The sequence below is a fragment of the Ursus maritimus genome, unplaced genomic scaffold (genome assembly GCF_017311325.1).
Source record: "Ursus maritimus isolate PB19 unplaced genomic scaffold, ASM1731132v1 scaffold_4, whole genome shotgun sequence".
In the NCBI taxonomy this organism is placed as follows: Eukaryota; Metazoa; Chordata; class Mammalia; order Carnivora; family Ursidae; genus Ursus; species Ursus maritimus.
In genome coordinates, this window is record NW_024426552.1 from 56,117,634 (window position 1) to 56,143,336 (window position 25,703).

Genomic DNA, 25,703 nt, shown 5'->3' on the forward strand with positions numbered 1-25,703 from the left:
ATACTATGTCTAAAAGTGGATTTTCTTTTATGTATCCTGTTTGGCAGCCCATGAGTCATTTAATCCTTTGATTATGTGTTGTCATGTTTCTGTTTGTCTGGAAAGGTGCAGTCATTCTATTATATTTTACAGCCCTAGATTTACAGGCCCATGGATCCTTAACTAAAAGCTCTTTCCAGCACCTTGTCAGAGGGTGGTGGTAGGAGAATAGGAAGATTTCAGGAGATGAGTAATTCATAGATCTGTTTCCCTCTCTCTCTCTCTCTAAGAGCCAAGAACTCTGGAACTTGTTAAAATAAACGAATCCTCCTCATCAATGCAAGTGGAAGGAAAGTCCTCCCGATAAGAAGACAAACAAACAAACAAACCAGGCACTCTGAAAGAAGAGATCATTACAGAATTGATTGCCTGAATACAAAATTTGATTCCAGATAAAAATAAATGTGCATTTGTTTTTTTAAAGGTGTCTCTTGGTTAACTTCAGCCTCAAAACATTTTTTATTTTCATAGGTGACATCTGGAGAAACTGAATAACATTTCTCAAAAATCTTCATTTCTGACATGCCTGTGTGGAATTGTATAAAGTTTCTGGGACGTGAGAGAATCCATCTTGAAGCTTCATTTTCTTTTCCAACTAATGAACTCTTGGACTGAGCCAGAAGCCACAATAGTTTTACAAACAGTTAAATTTCAACACAGCAACTGGCATGCGGGTCCTTTGAAGACAGTCAAGATAGTTAACACATGCTAGAGACAGTTTAGTTTTACAGCAACAACAAAGCAATAGTTATCAGAAATGGCTCCCCCGGTTAGCACCAAATTAGCCTCTTTTCCCCTTATTTTCTTTATCTGCAACATGTAATTACCCCTTCCTTCTTTTTCATAAAACCCCTTGCTCTCCCTACTGGAGCAGAGCACTTTTCTGGTTTCCGGAACCCGTGCTCCCCGAACTGCAATTCCAAGACCCCCCAAGAAAAGCCTTTGTTCTTTGTCGGTTTCACCACCCCCTGCTATTTCACACCTGCTTGACAGCACAAGTTGCCATTCGAGGCGCTAACGCCCAACGGATGACTCCTCACCACCCCCGTTTCCTTTCTGTCCTCGTGAAAAGAGAATGGAAAAAGTGTATCCCCCCGCCCCATGCTTTCTCAGTTTCCCCAGTCGCCACCTCTGAGAACTGGAAATGTTTAAAGATGGGGAATTTAACTGGAAACCCCGTGTGGCCTGGCCCCTTGCGGCCGGCGCTGCAAGCTGGTCGACCACCACGCGGGCTCCGTCCCGGGGCGGGGACTGGCCCGCCTCCCCGAGCTGGCGGAGCTCCGCGCGCCGCAGTGAGATCCCCCGGGCTTTCCAGCTGAAGCCGGCAGCCGCGCGCGCCCGGGAGCGGCGATGGGGAGGCCGGTGAGCGGGGCCGGGCGTGGAAGGAGGGCGCAGGGGAGGAGGGGGCGCGAGCTCGCGCCGGTGGCCCTGGGGACGGCGAGGGCCGCGGGCGTCCGGCTGCGGCGCGCCCCGGGCTGGTTCGGCGCTGGGCTTGGTGCCGCGATGCTTAACCTCGCGGAGAAGCGGATTTTGCCTCGCGGAGGGTGGTTTCCAGGCCAGTTCTTTGTGCTGTTGTTCTGGAAGGGTGTTGGGAGACGGAGACGCTTCTCTCGAGATCATCGTCGTCCTCCGAGGGGTACGGGCGGGGAGGCGCGCGCAGGCGGCGGCGGGTCCTCTGGGCAGGCTGGGGTGGGCTCCCCGGCCGCGGCTCGCACGCAGGAAAGCACATGCTATGGTCGCTCTCCTGAGAAAGGGATGGCTGGTGCCGCTCTGGCTCCCTGTTGGCACCCAAAGCTGGGGTGCCGCTGCAGCATTCAGGGCTCACTCCCTGCTGGAGAGCTCGCTCCCTCCTTGATGCACCGGCCTTTCTCCATCCTTCCGTCCTTTGCGTTGGGAGCCAAAAAGGACCAGATGAATCAGGGTTAAATCCCAGGGTATCCAAGAGAGACAGACATTTTGTTTATTCCGAATCTGTTTCCATGGCACAAACAGAATGAGCGGATTTTTATTTACATTGGGAAAATTGAAAAGAATAATAGTAAAAGACTAAATTCCAAATACAAGTAATACCTCAGGGTATCTATTTTTTTCATAAATGGTTTATTGGCAAGACCGCACGGCCAGTCATTTCAGTATCTTAACAAAGGAGAATGGTGGCCTGGGAGCTTGTTTACCCCGCCCGGGTGCTGCAGATCTTCGCAGCCATCCTTCAGCGAGGAGTGTTATGTGATTTTACAAGTAAGGAAACAAGCAGACAGGTTAATTTTCCCAAGTCCATGCGACGACACGTGATGGGAGCGCGATTTGCACCTAGAAAGTCAGGGGAAAGAGGCATGGACAGGAGCAGTTAGCTGCCCGAGGGAGGCTGTCAGGTTAAGACCAGGTCTCCGGGAACTCTGGCCCTCTTGGCCAGGGGTAGAAGTGGATTGCTCCATTTTCATTTTGTACTCCCTGTATGTGATTTGATTAATGAATTTTTTTTTTTTTTAGTTACCTAACATGTATTGGGATTTACTGTATCTTAGACACTGTATTAAGTGGCTTAAATGCTTACTTCTCATAGTAACCCAATGAAATAACGGTATCTATGTAGTGCTCACTCACTCTTCTGGGGGCAAGTTAGCATGTGCTAACTTGCTTAGTCTTTTTAACAGAGGGGTCGATGCTGTTATTTTTGCCTGTGTTTTGGAGAGGTAAAGTCACTTGCCTGGCTCACACATCTGATATTTGTGTTAACCCCAAGTCATCAGCCAGAAATAATTATGTATATATTTAATAGCAAGGCTTTCCTTCTAATTCCCTTGCCTCAATCATTGTGTTTTCCTTCTTCAACATTCTTGGCTCCCAGCTCACACACTGTGTTCTGGCGTGCATCGGCTTTCTTATCCTAAAACACAGATTTTCCCTGCGCGAGCCAAGCCACTCTGCATTCCTCATCATCTTTGCTAGAATCTGGGCTTCCATGTGAGAGAGAGGCATATGATTAAAAAAAAATGGCATGGAATTAGAATGTCAAAGAAGACTTTAGTTTTGGAAGCGAAGGTGTTGATACAGCAAGAACCTAAGCATTTGAGTTTTAAGAGCCTAAACACTGGAAAATCAAGGACATACGTGAGTCCAGATGGGAAGAATGCAGGTGATGGAAGAACCAGCTTTCCTGACCGTAGGGGAAATAAGTTATTTTCTAGGCTGGGAGAGCAAAGAGGGACTGACTGAAGTCTATATTTAGACACAAGCTTGTGTTCTGAAAAGGCAGCCTGGTCTCTGATCGCAGTGAGTGGGGAGGGAGTTTGGGAGGATGGTAAATAGAACTTACAGAGAGGTGTTGAAATCCAAGAAGAGAAAATACCTGTTCCTTGCTTTCCTGGGGGGAACTGTGGAAAGAGGCCAGCCTCTTCATGACAAGGGAAGAGTAAAACAGAGATGGATAGACACATGCGAGTCTAGGCAGAGAACTTGTAGAATTTCCCTTTGCCCAACAAAGGGAGAACCCAGGGTCACGGAATCAGGAGAACGAAAGAAAATCGGTGAAGACACTGCCCAAGCACAAGGTTTAGTTGCAAAAACCTATGACCACGATGACTGGAGGGGAACACAGCCATCTGAGAGAATGCGTGGCTAGATGGTTGTAAATAAGGATTAGTAGCCCTGTCCCCTGGCTGGGCTTTGTGTGAGCCTCTAAGAATGGAGATGGAATGCCAGAGATTGGGACAATTGTGAAGTGTGGGAGTGGCAGGGAGTTGAATTGACAGAGATGATGTGATATTGACTGCAATGAAGTCTCTACCTCTACTTGGACTGGCAACATGAAATTCAGGTAAAGAAAAATACAGAGAAACCTACATCGCTTACACATCTCTAGTATAGGAAAAGGTAGGGAAAAGTTACATTTCTTGCCTGTGCCCTTCTGCACACACATGTAGGTCAAGTGAATGGATCCATGGGGCTAGTGTAGAGAGCAGTTAATCTGTCTACATCCCACCGTCTCATTTTATAATAAAATGATACCCAGAATAACATTCAATTAAATGTCACCATGTAAAAATGCCAAGGATTTCTACCCGGACACATGAAAATAAAGCAATTAAGGAAAAAAAAAGAACATTACTGTTTTTTTAAAAAAGATTTATTTATTTGAGAGAGAGAGAGAGAGTGTGTGTGTGCCCACAAGCGGGAGGAATGGAGGGAGAGAGGGAGAGAGAATCTCACGCATATCCCTCACTGAATGCAGAGCTGGGGGGCAGGGCTCGATCCCAGGACCCTGCGATCATGACCGAAGCCAAAACCAAGAGTCGGACGCTTAGTTGACTGCACAGCCTCAGGCGCCCCTAGACATTACTGTTTTTTAAAAGGTGCGATTTATATAAAATTTGCAGAATTTTCAGGGAAATCTACATCAGCAAACTTCAAGGCAGTCGTATCTTTTTGAAAGTGGTTCCCCCTGAGTTATGTCTTTAACGTTCACAGATGTGGATTATTTGGGAAGTGGATGCTGTCTAACATTTGCAGTCGCTGTGTTTTCTGTGTGTATTTATGGCAGCTTCTTTCCCCTGACCGTCCTACGTCTTTGAGACCTTGCGCTTGACCATGGTGGCTTTGAGAGCAAGGCCTCAAATTGCTAGGGATTGCCACGACGGAGGAGCCGTATTGCTGCTTTTCCCCTCCCCTAGCCTGAGCATGCTCCTTTATTTCTTCCATTTATAGTCTCTGGTTCTGCCTCCGCAAACCCGAAGTCATCGGTGGTTAAGGCTTGAGCCGCCGCGTTCCCTGAGGCAGTCGTGAGATTGAAGCTTCCTTAGCCTTTTGTTCACATGCAAATGCCCATGTCTTTGCTTTGCTTTCTGTCTTCAGGTGTGCAGGACGCGCTTCTGTCGTCTGTCTGCCTACAGACTGATTGGGTTCTTGACAGCAGTGACGCTATGCAGGGCGCAAGGTAAAAAGCTACCCAGTTCCCCTGCATGGGGTGCAGGAGCACGACTTCTGGAGTGAGACATCTGGCCAGCGTTTGTGCTAGAACATTTGTCTGCGTGAATTACTTAAACACGTAATTTGCTTGGAGGAGTGGGAGTGGTTCTTTCTGCTTTCCACATTTTTATTTTCGAAGTAGAAAAAGACTTCGAATATTTAGAAACCGTTTCCATAGATAAAACCAGACATGAAGAAATTCTACGTTAAGGTGTTTTTCACCTATCAAGTCAAATAAATTTTAAATATTATTTAAGTATAATTCCCTGTGTTTATAAAATAGGGAAATGCTTGGGGAGTATGAATGAATATACCCTTTTTAGAAGGTGATCTGGTGGGGCGCCTGGGTAGCGCAGTCGTTAAAGCGTCTGCCTTCGGCTCAGGGCGTGATCCCGGGGTTCTGGGATCGAGTCCCACATCGGGCTCCTCCGCTAGGAGCCTGCTTCTTCCTCTCTCACTCGCCTGCTGTGTTCCCTCTCTCGCTGGCTGTCTCTCTGTCACATAAATAAATAAAATCTTTAAAAAAAAAAAAAAGGTGATCTGGTAGCCTTTGAATTGGGCATGCCCTGCTTTTATAGAAAACTACGGAAAATAATGAAATATAGAGTCGCATAAAAGCCTATATAAAACATATGCCTGTGCTGTCCACTTATTCGTTGAGTTTCCTAGTTGTGCCAGGCCTTTCTCCTCTGTTCCATGAGAGGCCACCCCTCACTTCACCCTTGACCTTCTATCATCTTCCATATGCTGTTGCTTTATATCAGCCTTCACAGGTGGAGACAGGGCAAGCTTCCCACCATCCATGGCACAGGTTTTACCAACGGACGAGGGGGAATCTAAACGGAATTCCGTAGAAGCATCTGAGAATTGTAAACTTTCCACCGAATTATTTCTTCCATAGTCAAATAGAAAAATCACCTAAGAAGTTAAAACTCTAGCTCTGGTTCCTTTTCTATTCTGCATTCTAAAAGTAGCAATGTCTTCAAATCGCTGCTCTGCAAAATCTCCCCGAACTTTCAGAAAACCCCGACAGCAGGTATAGCCCCCATACCTTCTCCCGTCTACCAAGAGTACACCGCCCTAAAGCTATCCTTCTGCAATACTTGGGGTTCCAATTTGTGTCTGTTGCTATGCTTATCTTCTCATCCTTGACATTATTGAAGGGCCACGGAGAGGATATTGCTTCTTTTTTTTCTATTTACACTAGCCAACATGTTTTGTATGTTATTCTTTTAAAAAACCCCAGATTTTGGTGTTTTTGATAAAGTCTACATGCTGTCTACCATTTCATTAATTTGTGCTTTTATCTATATTAATTCACTCCTTTTATCTCTTGGGGGGCTGGGATATTTGGATACATGTGTGTATTCATTTTTCAGTCTCTCTTGTTTCCTAATGAAGTTAGGATTAAATATTTTCCTACGAAAAATGGCTTTATCGATTTCTATGGATTTTAATACATTCTATTGTCATTGTCATTTATAGTAGTTGATTATTCTTTCTATGATTTCTGGTGTAATTAGAGTTGAAAGAAGTATGTAAATTTCTCATTTGTTGCATTGTGGACAGTGTTCAAGGTCATGGGGTAAGAGCTTTTTTTGCATCCCAATTTCAAGTTCAGTTTGGAGCAATGTTTGTAAAGATTGTATGTTCTCTTTGGGTAAAAGTTACACACATATAATATATATATAATGATTTATATATAAATATTCACTTTTCAAATCTTCACATCCTTATATTTGACTTTTTGCTTTATCTATATTTTTTAATATATGGAAGTGAAAATTCTGAGGGAACTATAGAAACCTGTCCCATTATTTTTGTGGATTTAATTTTCTTTTCAGGGGCGCCTGGGTGGCACAGCGGTTAAGCGTCTGCTTTCGGCTCAGGGAGTGATCCCGGCGATCTGGGATCGAGCCCCACATCAGGCTCTTCCACTATGAGCCTGCTTCTTCCTCTCCCACTCCCCCTGCTTGTGTTCCCTCTCTCGCTGGATGTCTCTATCCTGTCTCTATCTCTGTCAAATAAATAAATAAAATCTTAAAAAAAAAAAATTTTCTTTTCAATTCTATGGCTTTTTATCTGTTTTCACTTATGTTGTTAGGCACAGAAAGGTTTGTTTGTTTGTTTGTTTGTTTAAAGATTTATTTTATTTATTTGAAAGAGAGAGAGAGAGAACCTGGGGGAAGGGAGGAGGGAGAGGGAGAATCCCAAACAGATTCCCTGCTGAGTGCGGAGCCCGAGGCGGGGCTCAGTTCCATGACCCTGAGCTCATGACCTGAGCCAAAATCAAGAGTTGGATGCTTAACTGACTGAGCCACCCAGGCGTCCCAACATCAAGATTTATAATGAATATATCTTATTTTAGATGGTTCCTTTTATCATTTTGAAAAATACATTTTTGCCCCTTACAATGTTTTTGTCTCCCATTCTTCCTTTCCCCTTCTTATAAGTCTCAACGGTCTGATGCTGAAACATTCCAGGTCTTTGAATTTCTCTTGAATTTTTTCCCCATATCTTTATCCCTTTGTGCCACATTCTGGAAGAATTCCTTGACCTGCTTTTCCTACTTAACTAGTTTACCCTCCAGTGATGTCCGTTCTGCGAAGTCAGCCAAATCATTAAGATTCTGTATCTGTCATTTTCTACAACTCTGATTTCTACTATTTACAATGCCGGCTCGTTTTTACTCTGAAGATACCACATTTGTTCATGGCAAAGAGCTTATTGATTTATGATGTCTTTATTCATTTGGTAGGAGTTCCTGGGTTTGTAGAGTTTATTCTTCTTTCATTGCATCAACGTTCTCAAATGTCTGCCTAGGTTGTTGTTATATTAAGATTTCCCATTGGATCGTCCAGCATAGCACCATGAGGAGCCGGCATTGGAGGGGGAGGAAGTTGCTGTCATGCCTTGTATTCTGCATTGCATTAAGTAAAATTGTGAGAATGCGTAGATTGCTATTTGGTTGTCAAAGACGTCTCGTACTATATAGAAGCCTCCTGAAGCATCGTCCGGTACATTTTTCTACCTTATGTTCCTGTATTCGCTACTGCTTCCTAGAGGCAGACACTGCTGTTGCTGCCCCTTCTCTGTCGGGGGTGTGTGTGGAATGTGTAGGACTGCTACATCTTCTTCGCTTCAACGGATCGCTCTGCCAATTGTCCATTGGCCCTTTCTTGCTTCTGCACCTCTAGACATGAACACTCTTGGTGATGTTTCTATTCTATCTGGCAGTTTTCATCTCCAACCTCATTCTTACGTACTTTCAGCTTACAGGGATTCTTCGCATAATTTCCGTCGCTGAGAGTTTGCTTGTTTTTTTACTCTGCTACTCTCAAAGATTGAATAAACATATTTGAACTTACAGTTCTCTAGCAACATCAGGGAAGTAGGTAAATGTTTTCTTTGCAATTTTCTCTATCTGTTCTGTGTTTAACTTTGAATTTGCATTTTTTAATCAGAAAAATGTGTATTTTTATGTATTAAATTTTAAAATGTAAATGTTCTTTCATGATTCCATGATAAAAGTGGTGACCCAAAATGAAAAAATGCCGCTGAACACACCTGCTTCCTTAAGATGCTCTCTGCAAAGTTCCGAGGAAGTCTTGATTGTGACGTGGCAGAAGGTCAAGCCCGTTAGCCCAGAAAACATGGTCACCTTCAGCAAGAACCATGGGGTTGTGGTCCAGCCTGCCTACAAGGACAAGATAAATATCACCCAGCTGGAACTCAAGAACTCAACCATTACCTTCTGGAACACCACCCTGGAGGATGAAGGGTGTTACATGTGCCTCTTCAATACTTTTGGTTCTGGGAAGATCTCAGGAACAGCCTGCCTCACCCTCTCTGGTGAGAATCCCTGAGACTATATTGTCTCTGGCTAGAAATGTTATTTTCAAGAATGTTTGGAACATGGTGGTAGTGCCTAGTTTTTCAGGATCTTAACCTCAGAAAGGTTCATGAGAAGATACTTAGACCCTCATGTCTATTATAACAGTGGTTATGGCTATTTGGAAAGTTCATGGGGCTACCTTGAATCTCTGCCTGGCGTTATCTTTGCTCTGAGGAATGGTGCTGTCAGCAAGAGTAAATGAAGGACCATGGTGAGGATAACGGGTTCTTCACAAGTAGTGATATGGTTCAGACCTGGCTTTGCCTTTAGCAGTCATGTGACCCTGGGAGTGTCCCGTCTACTCTCTGAACCAGAGTTTATTTATCTGCACGGTAAGTATGAAATCGATCATCTGGAGGGTCTCTAACAGCTTTAACTTTTTGGATCTAAAGACAAAGCCAGATCGGCCTACCCGGAGCCAGTTATGGTGGTCCCTTTCAACACAGTTCTCTCGGGATTGATAAGGGGACATACCTCAGAGGCTCTTCATACCTGATGTCAACTAGGTATTTAACTGGATAATAAACATTCTTTTACAATCCGAGCGGCTTAGTTTGACAAGATTCTTTTCCTTTTAACTGACACATAGCTGAGATCAGGAATTGAGAAGTGAGACTAGGGTAACTTTGGAGCATGGCACACTTAGTGGTAGTTTTAGAGAAAATTTAGAGAAAAAAAGAGAAATTTAGACAGGGTTATCTGGAATGTTAAAATGAGAGTTTAAGCACACCAAGAATAGTGGGCAAGGGGTAAGGGGAGGATCAGTAAACCGGAGTGCAAACGAGGTGTGGCCACAGCCAAAAAAAAAAGGTTGCTTTCACTTATTTTGCCTATAATGAGTTGTCTCTGCAAAATCTTCTGTCAGGTTTTCTTCTTGACTCTATTTCTTTTGTTTTCTTTGTCTCTTTGTCTCCCTTTTTTCCTCTTCCTCCTCCCTCCGATCTTCCCTCCTTCTTTACTCTCCTTTTTTCCCCTTCCTTCCTTCCTTCCTTCCTTCCTTCCTTCCTTCCTTCCTCCTACCTCCTCTCTTTTCTTCTTTTTTCTTCTTGTTTCATGTTTTTCTCATTTCTGTTACTTTTTTTCTTCTTTAGTCTTCCTTTTTTTCTCATCTTTCTCTTTTCTACCCTCCTTTACTCATAAACGTTTGTATTATTTTTTACCTGGAAACCAGACTCCCCTGAGTCTTCTGGTTAGTAACCCTGTTCTTTTCCACACCGATCCTTTCCAGCCACACCTTATAGCTTCCATCTATAGCTTCGATACACCAGAGAACCCTGCCACCCAGTCTCACCATGTCTCACCGTGTCAACCATACTCCTCTTCCTTCTCTTTCATCTGTCTTCCCCTAGTGCCCCTTGACTTTAATAATCTGGGTATTCTTTGGAAGAAACCACAGCCCTCTGGCCCCATTTCCTCCTCCCACTGCCACCCACCCACCTCCTGAACCTCTAAACACAGACCAGGCTTTCCTTTAGCTACTGCCCTTTAATTATCTCGTAGGATCCAGGGCAACCACAGGAAAGCCAGCCTGTGTTTGCTCAGCAGAGATAAACTGCACATTGAAAGTACACAATGACAATGAATTCATTGGTCAAGGGACTTTTGAAAGGGAACAGCGTTACAGCTGGACTTAAAATAATGTGCTTTTCTCGTAACTAGTTATTTTCTCTTAATTCCGTCAGGTGATCTCCAAGGTCCTCTCAGCTGTCATTCTGTGATTTTCTGGTTATCAGCAGTGAATTTCTAATTTACATTCTCTGTGGATATTCCAAGCAGGGACTTTCCAAGTCTCCTCCATGCATCTCATTCCCTGGTCCAGCTCCAAGCTGAGAAAGGCCATCTCTCAGCAGCAGCCCCTCTGTGGGTTGTCTGGTCTGAAGCCGCCCTGGGCTTCTGAGAAGGGCAGCCTACTGCTATGGCAGTGCTGACGGGTGACCGTTGTCAGACTATGAGTGGGACACCCAGAAGAAGCCAGAGATGCTGCCTTGCCCCTGGAAAAGGAGAACAGAATAATTAGGCTCTGGACTGTTGGGAAAGAAGACCTCCCATGTCCATTCAGCTAATCTCCCTGCAGACAAACTACAGAGAGGATTTTCTTGTTGCAGGGCTGTCCTGGCCACTTTCCCTCCCGCCAGCCAGAGGATTAGACACAGGAAGAAGTGAGGAGCCCCGGTTTGGGTTGCATGGGCCACCTCATCCCCTGAGCCCCCAGTGTCTTCCTGTAAAGATCTTCCTTCATCCTCTGAGGAGAATGTGGTACTTAACTGATGGCCGACCATCATTTTTTTGTCCCAGTACAGCCCACAGTGTTCCTTCACTATAAATTCTTCGAAGACCACCTAAATATCACTTGCTCTGCCAATGCCCGCCCAGCCCCTGTGATCTTCTGGAAGGTGTCTGGGTCAGGGATTGAAAACAGTACTGAGGTTCTCTCGCACCCCAATGGGACCACGTCTGTCACGAGCATCCTCCAGGTCAAAGACCCCAAGAGTCAGGTGGGGAAGGAGGTCGTCTGCCAGGTACTGCACCTGGGGAAGGTGACCAGCGTCGCACAGACTGTGGATAAAGGTAAGAGAAGGCTGTGGTTGCCTCTGTGTACACGCAGCTGCCAAGTGTCCCGTAGGGCGTCTTGGCCTGTCAGCCAAGGAGCCGATGGGGAGACAATGGAGTAAGTGGGGAAAGAAAGGCAGAGTTGAGGAAACCAGTAAAGCCAGTTTTACTGTTGTAACTGTGGTATGTTGCTCACGTCCCAGATGCTTTTGCCGAGATCCATCCACGCCGCTGACCTTTCCTGAGTGTCTGTTGTGTGCCGGGCTTTGGGACCGAAGTGCGACGGTGAGCAAGGCTCAGTCCCTGTGCTCAGAAAGCTCCGGTTCTACGGGGGCTACCCAAGGGGCAGTTATAGAACTGCGTGCGAAATGCTTCAGGAAGAAAGCTTACTGAGGACTGAGGGTGGGGAGGATTGAGGGTAGGGAGGAGAGGATCGGCTCAGACTGGAGGGATCAGGAAGATTTCCTGGGAAAAGTGACATCTGTGAGGAAGGCTTTGACTCACCTACACTGTGGAAGAGGGGCCACAGAGCCTTGAAGAAAGGGGCCGATCTGAGGAGGTTTTCCTCACCCCTTTGCAACAAATTGCCTCCTGAGCAAGACCCCTTTGCGTTCTTGTGTGTCTCTCTAAGCTGCTAGCTCTGGGCCTCAGGGACATGAGAAGTCAGGCTTGTGGGTGGGAGAATCGAGGGGGGGGGGCAGTTTTAGGCAAGATGCTTTGGGAATAGCCATGGTTTTCTTTCTCTGGATGAGACTTTCACTAATAAACTTCCTACAAAGGTACTGATGCTTTTTTTTCAGGGAGCATTTTAAGCACTAAAGCCTGGAAAAACTTTCCCCTGTATGGTGGCCTCTAGGGAACATTTCCTGTAGTCATTTTTGGGGTTCTCAAAAAAAACAGACTCGAAAAAAATCCAAAAGTCAACATGTAGGTGAATTTGGGCAAAAGATTTGCGGTGTTAGATCTGGACACTTGTGAAGAGATCCTATTTTCAGCCAAGGCAGAGGGTAAATTTCCCTGAGAAGCAAGACCCTGAAAGGAACACGTGTCTGCGTCCCAGAATGCCAAGATCGACTTACATTGTTTGTAACATTTATGCACCATTTAGATAACATTCGTTTACTCCGCGCACGTTTCCTGAAAGTCTTCCATGCTTCAAGCATTTATCAAGCCCTGGAACCATGGAAGTTCGACACATCTCTGTCTGAGGGGCTCAGCTGAATTATGACATGACAAATCCCGTTAGAGAAGTGTGAGGAGGATGCTGGGAACCCCGAGTCAGGAGGATGCTGGGAACCCCGAGTCAGGAGGATGCTGGGAACCCCGAGTCAGGANNNAGGAGGATGCTGGGAACCCCGAGTCAGGAAGCTCTTGCCCTGCTGTAGGATTGCGGAGCGACAGGGAGGAGCCGCTTTTACAGACCGCGGGAAAGAGGATTAATAACAAAGACATAGATTAGAAGAAGTACAATAAAAACATGGAGATGAGTTACTGCTGGGCTTGGAATCATGAAATTCAGGATTTTCCCCTTTATTTTTCTCTGTATCTTCCACAGCTTCCTCAGTAAATATATTACTTTAATGGGCTGTGTGGCAAAGACTCCGTGCTTTGGAGGCAAACTGACCTCCGAGCAAGCCTTGGTTCCGCCCCTTACTACCCTGATTTGGGGTCTACTTAGCTTCTTTGAGCCTCAGTTTTTTGTTCTGTTGTTTTTGTTGTTGTTTTTATATGAGAGATGATGATAATAATACCTAACTCTTCGGCTGTTTTGAGGATTAAATGAAGTAACGCATTCAAAGCTCTTATGAGATAGTAACCACAGAAAACACGTGGTTAGATTATTAACTAAATGTTATTGAAACAAAACCAAACCATGAATGGAGACCTCAATAGGTATGTATTTGAGGATAATTTTCATTGAAAGCTCCACTCTAGGAAAAACTCATCACGATTGCTTTATCACTTTTTGCCTCAACAGTTTCTGCTTATGACTTTGTTTCTCCTTTTTCCCCCTCCACCATCTACAGGCTTTTGGTTTTCAGTTCCGCTCTTGTTAAGCATTGTTTCCTTGGTCATTCTTCTGGTCTTAATCTCAATCTTACTATACTGGAAACGTCATCGGAACCAAGACCGAGGTAAGTTATCACAGGAAGTACAAAGAAGGAAACAAATGATTTTTTTAATAGCACCTCCGGGAGCACAGGAAGATAGAAATAAGGGATGGCAACAATGTGTGTGCTTGTTGTTGGCTGGTGTTTTGGAACACCTTGGGGGTCATTTTCTGGCAGTTGGACATTAAACTAGATGTTTCTGCTTTTCATTTGCTAAGATCATTTAATGGCTAATTATTTGAAAGTTGAGAGAGTAAGGGTTGATGAGAGGAAATGTGGAAAATGTTTATCCGATCACTGTGGAGTCCGCTGATGGCAACACCAGAGAAAGAAGTCTTAGCACCCACACTGTGTCCCTCTACCCATTAACGAGAAGGACAGTCTCTTTTCCTTTTACAGTGCTCCCCGGGCCAGCTACTCCATGTAAGAGACTCTGAGATTGCCCAGTATACTCACTAATTAAATAGTGTTTTCTGTGTTATACTCTGTGTCTCAACCACTATAGACAGAGTACAGGTGACCCATACTTAGAACTATGTCATGTCATTCTCTCCTTATAGACTATAAATTTTTCTTTGTCCCTACAACATCTATTACCGTGTCTTATGTATATTAAGTGCTCAATAAACTTTCACTAAGACAGTGAATGAATCTTGGGTGGATGGTTGGATGGATGGATGGATAGATTTTCAAAGTGATGTTTTCAATTCTCTTCTTTCTGTAATTTCAGTACCTCGTAGATGCTGAGTCTAAAACCTTGGGAGAAAACTATAAAATGAGATGCTATAAAACAAGAACAATCAGCTAGAGAGAGAGAATTGAATTTTTTTGTTTTCGGAAGGCCGTGCATAATTTATTAAAGTTAATACAAAGCTTCAGCTTATGGTGTGTGCGATGGGGATTTCCCAGGATGAAAGGCTGATATGGGAGTTTTTTCCATCTCAGATGACTGAAAGATAGGGAAGGAAAAAACTGTTGGTTTTTTAAAGTTAAATCATAAGCTATCTTTCATGTTCTAGGTTTTTCGAACACTTAATTTTGCATAAGCCTTATATAAACACCACATTAATTCTTGTGATTTTATAAGAAAAGTGACAAATCTTCAGTGTCAATGACCCCTTTGAAAAAGTAGATAAAAGTATTTGTCCTGTGGGAAGAGGAGATTACCGATCAGATCGTGTTGCTGCATATAAACACAAGCCCATAGAATTCATGAGTGCTCTGCAGAGTGTCACACGCAGAAGGCTGTTTGATTCACTTCGTCCAAACATTTCATTCTTTCCATTAGGCCTTGAAGCCAGGGAGGGAAACGACTTCCTTCCCTAAGGTCACACAGCTAGTTAACAACAGGCTTAGGACTAGAACCCTGGTTTTGGTCTGCTGACCTCTGCCAGAATGTTCTTCCAGCTATCATGCTCTCAGTCCTGCTTGAAAGGAACTATTGGGTTGCATGTATTTTAGTCCTTGCTTGCTGTCGTTTAGAAAGTGTGAGGAAAGAAGTATGAAGTGTTCAAATTCATCTTAAAAAGTCCCTGTTCGACAAGAATCTTATAATACAATCTATTCAAGCCCAAGGTAAATTCCACTAGAATGGGGCATTTGCAAAATAATTGTCCTTTGTTCATTAAGTAAGTCTTGGGTTTTCTGAGAAACATCATTGTTCAGTGTCCTTTCCAGCTCCTGAAGCAAAGGGAGTCAGTTTATCTTTGTTTCCAGGCTTTTTCTCATTTATGAAAATAAACACCTGAACCTGTTTAGAATCTTGCAAGCCCTGGGATTGCCATTTACGGACAATGTCTTCTTGACGTACGGCCAAATGAGTTAATTACATTGAATGTTCAGCGGCATAGTTTGGGTGACTGAATTATTTGCTGGTTTCAAATATTTTTAACAGCCAGATCCCTTGGTCCCATTTACTTAAATAACTAGTAAAACTCAGTGTCGATTATGCTGGAGACTTAAACACTCAAGACCAAAACTGAAGTTACACAAAAAGTTGGGAGAAATGGAAGAAAACCATAGAAGATGTTGACAATTTAAATTTCTTTAACAAATTCTGATTATCAATTTGTGACGAAAGTGAAAGGACCTACTACATTTGCTTCCTATCTGTCCTTACCCGTACTTTGGGTTTTCTTTTTTTCTTCTCGTTTTCTTTCCCTTATCTCCTGAACACCTAAAACTTTTGGATGGGCAGGAAAACATGATCAGTCAAAAATAATACCAACTGTCTGTACCTAGTGACTGGAACAATGATGATGTGTTTGGAAAGAAGGAAGTGAAGAGGGGGGACCGAATGTGTGTGTGTGTGTGTGTGCGCACGCGCGTGTGCTTGTGTTCAAAGTTCATGGAGAGAGAAAAAGGAGAGGAGGGATGAATTAATTCTTGAACTCACTGAATGTGAGTAGAAAAGAATCCTCTCCAGGAAGCCTCTCAGTGGTAAAACAGATCTAGTTAAGTAAGGTTCGACCCTTAAATAAATAAGGACAGCAACAACAAAGTCTATTTTTAGATCAAAACCACTTATTCTTTGCTCACAAAAGCACAAGCAAATGCATAGTTTTGGGATAGAGGAGTGATCTCTAATGATAATGTTATTTTTGTAGAAAAAGTAGAGTCTCTCTTTCTTGTGATTCTGTTTAAAACCAGAGAGAATGGTGGTGTTCTTTTCCCCATTAAAGGCACACTCTGGAGGAAGGTATGATGACTTAGAGGCAATTTCTCTTTGTAGCATTCCTGATGGGATCGTTGTAGTGACTTCCCATGAGACTGCAACAGTAAGATAATAGGTTGATATGTTTTTAAAGAACATCCTCTTTTCTTTCTCTTTCGTGAATCCAGCACTTTATTACTAAAATAGAAAGTGAAAAAATAAAATAAAATTTCCTAGGGAAATTTTCCGCCATTCTATAATAGTTCTTGTTATTAAAACACAGTTGATGTCATAAATTTGCCCCTTCCATATCTACTACAATGAAATTAAATTTGGGGTGGAGAATAGCCTTTTATTTCTCATTAGTCAACCCACCAATGATCACATGCTTCTCAGAAACTAACCTCACTTTGGGGCAGATCTTAATAGACAGCTGATCACCTCAGTTTTTGAAATTTTTATTTTGAGTACAAGTTTTCTTTTGTTTGATTGAGTCAAGGCAGAATTGGCAAACAATAGAAAATTTAGACATTCGTATGAAATGCATATGCCAAATTTCACTTCTTCTTCAAGTGTCTAGCCCTTTCATAGCAAAGTGGGTTTTTTTTCCCTTGCTCACATTATCTGTATAATTACCCTGAATTCTTTCACTTCACTTCATAATAATGTAACCTGTAAGTGGGCTCTTTCAGTGATAATGGCAGTATTAATAAAACACTATGCCGTGGGTGGAATCATGCCATTTTCTCTGTTTTAAGTTTAGTACTATATCAAATAACAAAAGTGCCCGATAAACAATTTATGATGGTAAAATTGGTGACTAGTTAGAAGGACAATACAAAGAGTATTTGTTCCTAAAATAATACGAATCTTTGCTTCGCATAATGATTGTACTTATGTCTCCCTGAGGCAGGCTGGATGGGTGGCGGCCAGCACCCCTACCACAGTTTCCTCATAGCTCCAAGCAGAAGAAATGGGGTGTTTTATTGAGAAAAGTGTGGGGCAACCTTTATTGAACTGCTTAGGTCAAAACTGCTGGGAGAAATCTTGCATTCCAACATATTTTTCTACAAGAGTTTACCCTTGAATGGGGGCAGATGCCATCCGTCATCTCAGAATGTTATGACCGGATGACAGAGTCACTCGCTAGCAGAACCTTAAGCCTGGGCATTCTTGCTTGAGCTGTTCTGTGTCTTTTACCACAGATATCAGATACTGGAATTTTGGCAGGTTTAAAACATTACGGTTTCTAAGAATTACTTAAGGTTACACAGAGAATGAGAGGTAGCACCAAGATAAGATCCCAGGTCTTTGACTTCACTGACTCCGTGCCTTGTGGGGAGGTCCACATCCCTTCAGGTTAGGTGCTAGGAATCTGGAAGCCCTGGAAAGGCCCTCCATGGGTCTACTTTGTGACCATCCCCAGCCCAATGTCCAGCGAGTTAGTATCCACAGGAAACAAAGCTCAAGGTCTTATAAATAAAATACATGTAGATTATTTGGAATTCTTTGACTTTAAAAAAATTTTTTTTTTATTTGTAGTCCTAAGTGATTCTGCAAAACATTATTTCCTAGAATTACCTATGTCCCTTGGAAAAAGTCACGGTCTCCCTACATCGCATTGGGTCAGGAATGTCCTAATCTTTGCCAATGAAATATCCACCGGTGTATTCTATGCTTACTGAACCTTCTGTTATGTATCTTCTTCAAATGTGTTAGGATAGACATTATAAATGTTTGAAGTTAATATCTTGATCTTTCTTTTATCCAGAGCCCTAGAGGAATCACACAGAACCCTGAAAAGTTACGCCCTGGTCTACTTGAATCTGACTCAGGAGGAAGGCGGGAGGAAAAGAATAATTCTCTGAGGGACCTAAAGAGCAGAAGAGGTAGGGATAAAAGACCTAAGAATTTCAAGATTTCCTACTGCCATCTAAGCTACCCCGTGCTTGTGGGGGTTCCAAAAGGAAGTCGTTTTACCTCTCAAGTCTGTTGTAGGACTTGATTTTATGAAGCAATGCAGTGCTGCGCTGTTGAAAGGAGGCTGGACTTTGACTCAGTAGCCACGACTCAGAGGCTGACTCTGGCTCCACCTGAGGCCATCTGTTCATCACTTATCTCAATGAGCATCCACACCTGCATCCAGAAAATTAGGACGTTGGACCAGATAGTTTGCCATTCTGCCCTGAAAACTGATGTAATTCCAGGGAAAAAAGGAATCAAGAAATGAAAAAGAGAAAGAGAACACGGGAAGGTGTTAAGGACCAAAGAACTTTTCTAAGACTACCTTTTACCTTTCTGTTGCTGTTCCGTCTCTTCTTCCATATTGTTCTTAGGTCCACGAGTCTGTTTCCTCCTCACGTGGTGGTGGCAGTCCACTACCTGCTGACTGGTTTGTTAGTAACTGGTCTTTCTCGAACCCTTGGTTTCGCTGCTGTTCTTTATGTCCTTCTGTGACTTAACGTTTACCACAATGAATATGGGACTGAATTCATTGCAAAATAACACTGACAACCGTAACTTTACTTATCTACTTGTGTAGAAGAATAAATATTGTTAGCCCAGCAGCTCACATTTTAAAAAAGCATTTCCTGTCCCATTTGACTTATAATAAGATCCAGTCCTATATCAGTCATTGTGAACTCACAAGAAGATATATGATACAATAAAAACAGGCATTTAGGAAGTTTCCTGAATAACAGTCAATCAATTCAAATGTTTTTCCCTCCTGGCTTCTTTTCCCATGAGTTAACTTCTCATAATAGCAGAGAAGGTATGAATGGGTTTACAAATCCCTTTGTTCTAAATATAGTGTTCTAACTAGTGGAACAATTTTGAACTCTTAATAATCACAAGACCAAATTAGTGACTTTTTCAGTGTCTTTTGCTTTCTGATCTCTACTCAGTGACCCAGGAACTAAAGCTTAAGTTGTTTTCACTGTTGAATTGGATATTTGTATATTTAGTAAGCTTTTCATGTTATTTAATTCTGTATTATTTCTTATATTTGTATTAAGATACTGAATGATTAAAAGTGTCAAATCTAAATATTTGGCGCATGACACTCTTTGGGGAAATGTGGGCATTAATGATAATCTTTAGATTTTCCCTCTGTGTGTGAAACCCTCCTCTCCCCTCTATCTCTCACCCACTAAAAGATGCCACGAACGTTTCTGATTATCACAAAGTCACAAATCAGATATCCCTGATCTGGGCAGTGGGAGCTCTGTCAAGTTGGTGACTGGGTCCTTTGGACGTGACCTGGTCAATTTGGGAGCACTTCCTTGTATATGCTCTTTTGATTTTGCTTTTAGATACCAACCTTTGCAAACTGATTAGCTTACTACAGTTTTGAATTTAATCAGAGCTACCGCCCTGCCTGGAATCTCAACTGCCAGATCAGGCAGGATAACTAAAGCAGCAGTTCTCAAAAATTTAGAACATGCTTAAAAACATTATTGAGGACCCCAAAGAGCTTTCTTATAAAGAGAAGTGTTTGCTGATATTTACCACATTTGAAATAAAAGCTTTAAATTTTAAAAAACAAAAATATACAAGCATGCATTCTATTAGCCATCATGGTGATGTCAACATTACACATCGTGTAGTTTCTGGGAAGTTCCACATCACGCTTGAGAGAGAATGAGCGTGAAAAAGGCAAATGATGTATTGGTGTGATGATGACAATAGTTTTGACTTTTGCAGATCCCCTGAAACAGTCTCAGGGACAATCTTAAGGACTGGTCATTTAAAGTGTATGCAGAAAAGGAGACCACAGTAAGAGAAGATTTCCTGAGTCTTTCCCAAAGAAACTCCTTACAAAACAGATATCTTTACAATGCCTAAGCATTCCATTATGTCATCATAACTTAGTGCAGAGAGCCCTAGGACGAATCCTTCTTCATCACTAATCCAGGCGTAGCTCGGAGATATTGTGGGTTTGGTTCCAGACCTCTGCAAAAAAGCAAATATCACAATAAAACAACTCAGATGAATTTCTTTGTTTCCCTGGGCATATAAAAGTTATGTTGACAGTATACTGTAGTCTATTAAGGGTGCATTAATGTTACGTCTAAAAAAACCTGTGTACATACCTGCATTTAAAAATACTTTATTGCTAAAAAGTGCTAGCCATCATCTGAGCTTTCAGCCAATCATAACCCCTGGTCACACATCACCTAACAAATAAAAGAGTAAGAAAAAATTTGGAAAATTGTGAGAATTACCAACATGTGACACAGAGACATGCAGTGAGCAAATGCTTTTGGAAACATGGGACCGACAGACCTGCTCTGGGCAGGGTTGCTACAAACCTGCAATTTGTGAAATACTCATGTCTGTGAGGTGCGATAAAGCGAGGTACACTTGTAAATCAATTAAATTGGCTTATGAAACGGCTTATCGGTTACCTTGGAAGATACTGAGAGACTTGGATTTAAAACAGTGGGTCGCGATGGAAAAGACCTGGGAAGGTCATAGCCAACGAAGGCAGGAGCGGGAAGGGGTGACCTGGATCACGCGGTTCTGCCTGAGAAAGCGCATGCGTGTGGAATACCTGCCTTTCCCCGTGACTCCTGCCCCCTCACCCCTGGGAGGGGCTCAATAACTCCTCCATATTTATTCTGAGTTCCGGGTAGGGGTGCTTTTTCTGAATTAGTGAATTGGAAAGAGGCAGCTTGGGCTCTGCATGTTTACGTAAGATTGGGAAAGTTGTAAACATTCAAGTCACTTAGAATAATTCAATCACATAGTTCTCTTGCTGGTAAAAATTTAGAAAAATTCCAAGGTGGTGATAAACCTGCCTCCGAGACAGGGGAAATCAAAAGAAAACTTTTGTGCTTAAATAAAACTAAAACTGAAGATGAGAATTCGGCGGAGTGTGTAAAAACTTACTAATCACCAACTACGTAACATTTTATAAATACAGGTTCAAACAGTACAAAATCCATCTGGTAACTAGGAATCATAAAGCTTCGGTTAAAACAGTTTTCTTTTTTACAAACAAACTTTCTTCTACGGCTATTCTTAGCCTTCCAAGAAAGAGATTTAACTTTTTAAAAATAGAGCTCCCTAGGTGCGCCTGAGTGGCTCACTGGGTTGAGCGTGAGACTCTTGATTTGGGTACAGGTTGAGATCTCAGGGTCATGAGATCGAGCCCTATGAGCGGCTCCGGGCTGGGCGGGGAGTCTTTTCTCTCCCTCTCCCTCTGTCCCTCCCCCTGCTCATGAGCGGTGTCCCCTCTAAAAATAAATAAATAAAATCTTAAAAAACAAAAACCAAAAAAACCCAAAAAGAAACCATCGTGGAATTTTTTAAATAAATAAATAAATAAACAAACTCCCTAAATTAATTCCTCACAACTGTAATGCTTTTTGGTTTTTATATTTGCCCCGAAGATATTCCAGATTTGACCTCAGTCTCCCCGCCCGCCACAGGTGCTCAGGCTCGCGAACTTGCACGAGGTCACACACAGCTGTGATTCATTGATAAGCAGTCGAACTTCTGCACAGGCGTCACATTCATTTGAGCCTTGTGCGTCAGGGACGTGTCAAGGCCCATTTTTCTCAGTGTAAAAATGAGGCCCCAAGCTCTTCGGTGACTTTCCGCAGGTAGCGCTGTAAGCATGGGGTGGGCTGAGACTCCGGCTGAGAACCCAGGCTTCTGGGCCAGTGCTCGCTCTGTCCTCCGCGCTCCTGCCGAGATGCAGCTCACGCCCTACTTGTCAGTACATCCTGTTCTATCAGTACTTTCAGAATCCAGCTCCGACCCCCGATCCTATTACCTGGCCCAAACCATCACTGTGTTGCTCCAAGACTGTTGTCATAGCTTTCTTTTTAGTCTCCCTGCTCTTTCTCCCCTGTTAGGTCTATTCTCATAACTGTTTTAAAATGTAGGGCAATACAAATCATGTCATTCTGCACAAAATGTCCATATGCTTCCCATCTTAGAGTAGAAGCCCAAGTCTTTACATGGGCGATAAGGCTCTCCATGATTGGCCCCGATAACTCTCTGAAATCATCTGCCCCTCTTCCTCCTGATCGTGCTGTGCCCTCCACACTGGCCCCCTTGCTTTTCACTGTCTTTGGACATGCTTCCGCCCCAGGGTCTTGGCTCCTACTCTTTTCTCTGCCTGGGATGTTCTTTCTGAAGAGAGCCACATAGCAGATTTTCCCCAACAAATACTCTCTGTCTCCTGCTTTGTTGTTCTCCATTGCACCCACCACCATCTAGCAGGCTCTGTGCTTTATTCATTTCATTCATTATGTGCCTTCTCCCATTAGGTGGTAAGCAGAGATTTCATCTGCTTGCTTGCTTTTTCCTAGCATCTAGTACAGGTGGCCAGTAATATTTTTTGGACGAATTCCTGTTACAGTAATACATTATGGGAAGAAGGAGTAGTTCAAATAACTTTGCACTGGAACATCCTTCCTGCCCTATGGGAAAGTGTGACTGACCGAGACCGCAGGAAAAGGGCTTTTAGAAATTGGTGGTCATGGGCATAGGGACAAGGATAATAGTTGTTGAGCCAAAAGAGGGGGTTTCAACTCCACTCCTGGCACTTAGTAATGTGTGATCTTGGGCCAGGCGCTTCATCTGCCTGAATTTACGGTTCCTCAGTTGTTACTTGGGTGTGTACTCTGTTTCGCAGAGCGGGGTAGGCCTCGGGGGGGGGTGTGTGTGTGTGTCTCGCAGCGTGCCCTAATGCTGGCGCGTGTCTGCCCCGTTTGCTCAAAATCCCCACCGAGACAACGTGGGCCTCGTGTCCTTAGTCGTTCTTCAAGTCCTCCTCACCCCCACAGCCAGCCTCACCCTTGTCCAGCAGCGGACGTGGGGCCGAGGAGGACGGGGGCTGCTGGCAGTGGGGGCTGCCCTCTTGCTGGGCAGAGACAAATCCAGCCGGGCTTGTCTCCCCCCGAAGCAGAAGCCCAGTGTGCCATCCGGGATGACTTGGCCTTTCCTTGCGCTGAGGATGAGACAAAGAGAACAAAACATACAAAAGTTCAAGTCCTTTCTTTTTAGCATTGGCTTGCTTTCTTTTTTCTCTTTAACAAGAAGTTTGTTTAAACAACAAGACGCTTGACTTGAAGGGAAAACCAGCTAGGATTCTTTTCTCTTAGAGTCATTTGTCCCTGCTTACAGACTGATTGCCCTACGTGTAACAACTATATAAAAAAAGTTATAAAATTGTCCTGGTTTTTACAATGATAAATGAAAAATATTAAAACTCTCTAATTGAACAAGGTATGCAAGGACCTTTATGTTGTTCTTTTTTTGTTAAACAGTGGGAGCAAAATAACTTACTGGAATATAAACCAAAGGACGTGGCAGCATTGGGGGAGGGAAGGCAACCTTGGTTTCCTGACTAGAGTTCTGCCATCTTGCTCAATAGGAGTAACAGCCACGACCTGCCAAGAGATGTCCCTCCGGAACACTTAAAGAGGATGCCAAAATGGACATCCCTGAATTCTCTTTCTAGACTTAATTTGCTTCAGCAGATCTGACACTATGTCATGACCCAAGGGCCTTGCCAGAGCTTGAAAGGTTCCAGAGAACTCACATAGCTTAAAAATATCCTAGAATTTTATTCCCCCTTTCCATCTGCCCCTGTGGGTTTCTGAGAAGCCAAGCCAATTCCGCAGCTGCCTAGACATGGCCGGAACTGTCTGGGGAGAGAAGATGCTTCTCTCTACTTCATCTGAGAGCTAACTTTAATTTACAAATCCCTTGGAAAGACAGACTTCAGGCCTGTCAAGGTGTGTTTGATTGTATCTGATTTGACCAAGTTCTATCCCCAAAGTGTCATCAGAAGCCACCATCTTGTATAAACCAAGGACAACAACAGTTTGAGACCTAATGTCTCAAGAGTTGATGGGCATATGCTTCTGGGGAAGCTGAAACTTCCTGGTGTATGCCAAGGGGCAAAACACCCTATGAGTCTCTGTGCAAGAGACGGAGTAGGAATCACAGAGAGCATTAGAAGTAATTTCAGATGGGGAAACTGAGACCTAGAGCTGTCACATGACTCACTGAAACTACACAAGCCTCATTCCTTTACAAGGAGAGATGAAAGAAGCAAGCAGTAGAAATTCCCAACATAGCTCAGACAAAGACTTTTCTGTGGCCTGATAGAAGCTGGTTAGGGTTAGCCAAGAAAACCCATTTCCTAAGTTTAAATATAGCTTCAGGACGTCAGGGCTTTACAGGAACCCCAAATTTTCCTGAACTCCTCCCTTTGCATGAGGTTCAAAGCTGTTCCCATCACTGGTTTTTGATGTACTTCCAGCTTGCTCACAGTGAACAGGTAAACATCTGGTTTGATACATATTACATGCAGTTAAATTCTGGAGAATTCTTTCCCTTGGCTAGCATAGTTTTGACTGCTTTCAGCAAACATATTTTTTTGCCTTGGATCTTGACCACCGTGGGAGGGGAGCACATTCTTGGGTAGGGAGAGGAAACTTTCTCTCTATCAGGTTAAAAACAGAAACAAATAAAAACAAGAATCGCTTACGAAGTGAACATTTACAAAGCCAGACTTGAATGAATTTCCATTCACTCTCAACAAGTTTCAAAAGCTAAACATATCAGAGAACATTTCCACAGTGGTGAAAGATGAATAGAAAGAAAACAAATGATTTCACAAGTTTGGAGCTCATGTGTGGCTTGGTTTGAACAAAGGGATGGATGAGAGGTGATGTCATTAGACGAAGTCTGTAATGATTGGTTTTTAGAACTATTAAGTATATAATAATTTTCTGACCATACAATTACTGGAGAGTGACATGACATTCTCTTTACCATCCTCCATACATCTTTCTGCTAGTTGCCTTTACGGGGATCAGCACGTACCTCGAAGTGGGTAGCATTTACCAAGTACTGTTCCAGCCACCCCGCTGTCCTGGGTCCTGAGAGATAGCTGCAGAGGGACTTACTAAATAAGTCCTTTTCCTGGACAGATTTGACAGGCAAATTAACCTATCTGCATTATTTAAAAACAACTTGTGAAATAGCATGAAGTAATGTCATGAATGTGAAATAAAACTTAGAAATGTGCTTATAATTCAATTTATACTTTGATGACGTACGTAATGATAGGGTAGCTTGGCTATGGATGCCAGGCAATGTGACACCGATACGCTGATCCCAGTGTTGAAACTGAGGTGCTTTACACTGTCCGCTCTCCTTTTGTGTATGTTTGAAAATCTCATAATCCAAAATTTAAAACAAAGAACTGAGCTCCAACTTCGTTACTAACTGGCTACTTGAGGGCGGCCTTCCATCTAAGCGAGAAGATTCTCTCCTCTATGTTCACAATCTGTTCATCTCTGCTGCCTTTTCATGTGGTTTCCGAGCAAAATCTTTCTTCAGTCAATAACTTTGAATTCCTTACTTTAGACCTATATTGATGAAAATACAATATAAATATTATAAAACTTAAACACATATTTTATTTCTCCTCCTCAGATAGCCCAAGCTATTAGAGCCAGCT

The 25,703-nt window shown here is 43.1% G+C and overlaps 1 protein-coding gene across 4 annotated transcripts; it reads left to right on the top strand.

Moving 5' to 3' along the window:
• Positions 1-517: 517 nt before the first annotated feature.
• CD200 (CD200 molecule) lies at positions 518-19,261 on the top strand. Of its 4 annotated transcripts, XM_040621228.1 has the most exons (6): positions 518-1,401; positions 4,891-4,972; positions 8,536-8,856; positions 11,195-11,467; positions 13,477-13,584; positions 17,985-19,261. In XM_040621228.1, exons 1-6 carry the CDS (start codon positions 1,390-1,392, stop codon positions 17,990-17,992), a joined length of 804 nt encoding a protein of 267 aa, XP_040477162.1. In that variant the 5' UTR covers positions 518-1,389; the 3' UTR covers positions 17,993-19,261. The 4 variants fall into 4 exon arrangements, with proteins under 4 accessions (XP_040477162.1, XP_040477163.1, XP_040477161.1 ...); XM_040621229.1 differs by lacking the exon at positions 4,891-4,972 and having other exon boundaries at positions 524-1,401; XM_040621227.1 differs by lacking the exons at positions 518-1,401; positions 4,891-4,972 and adding an exon at positions 1,655-1,675.
• Positions 19,262-25,703: the final 6,442 nt, after the last annotated feature.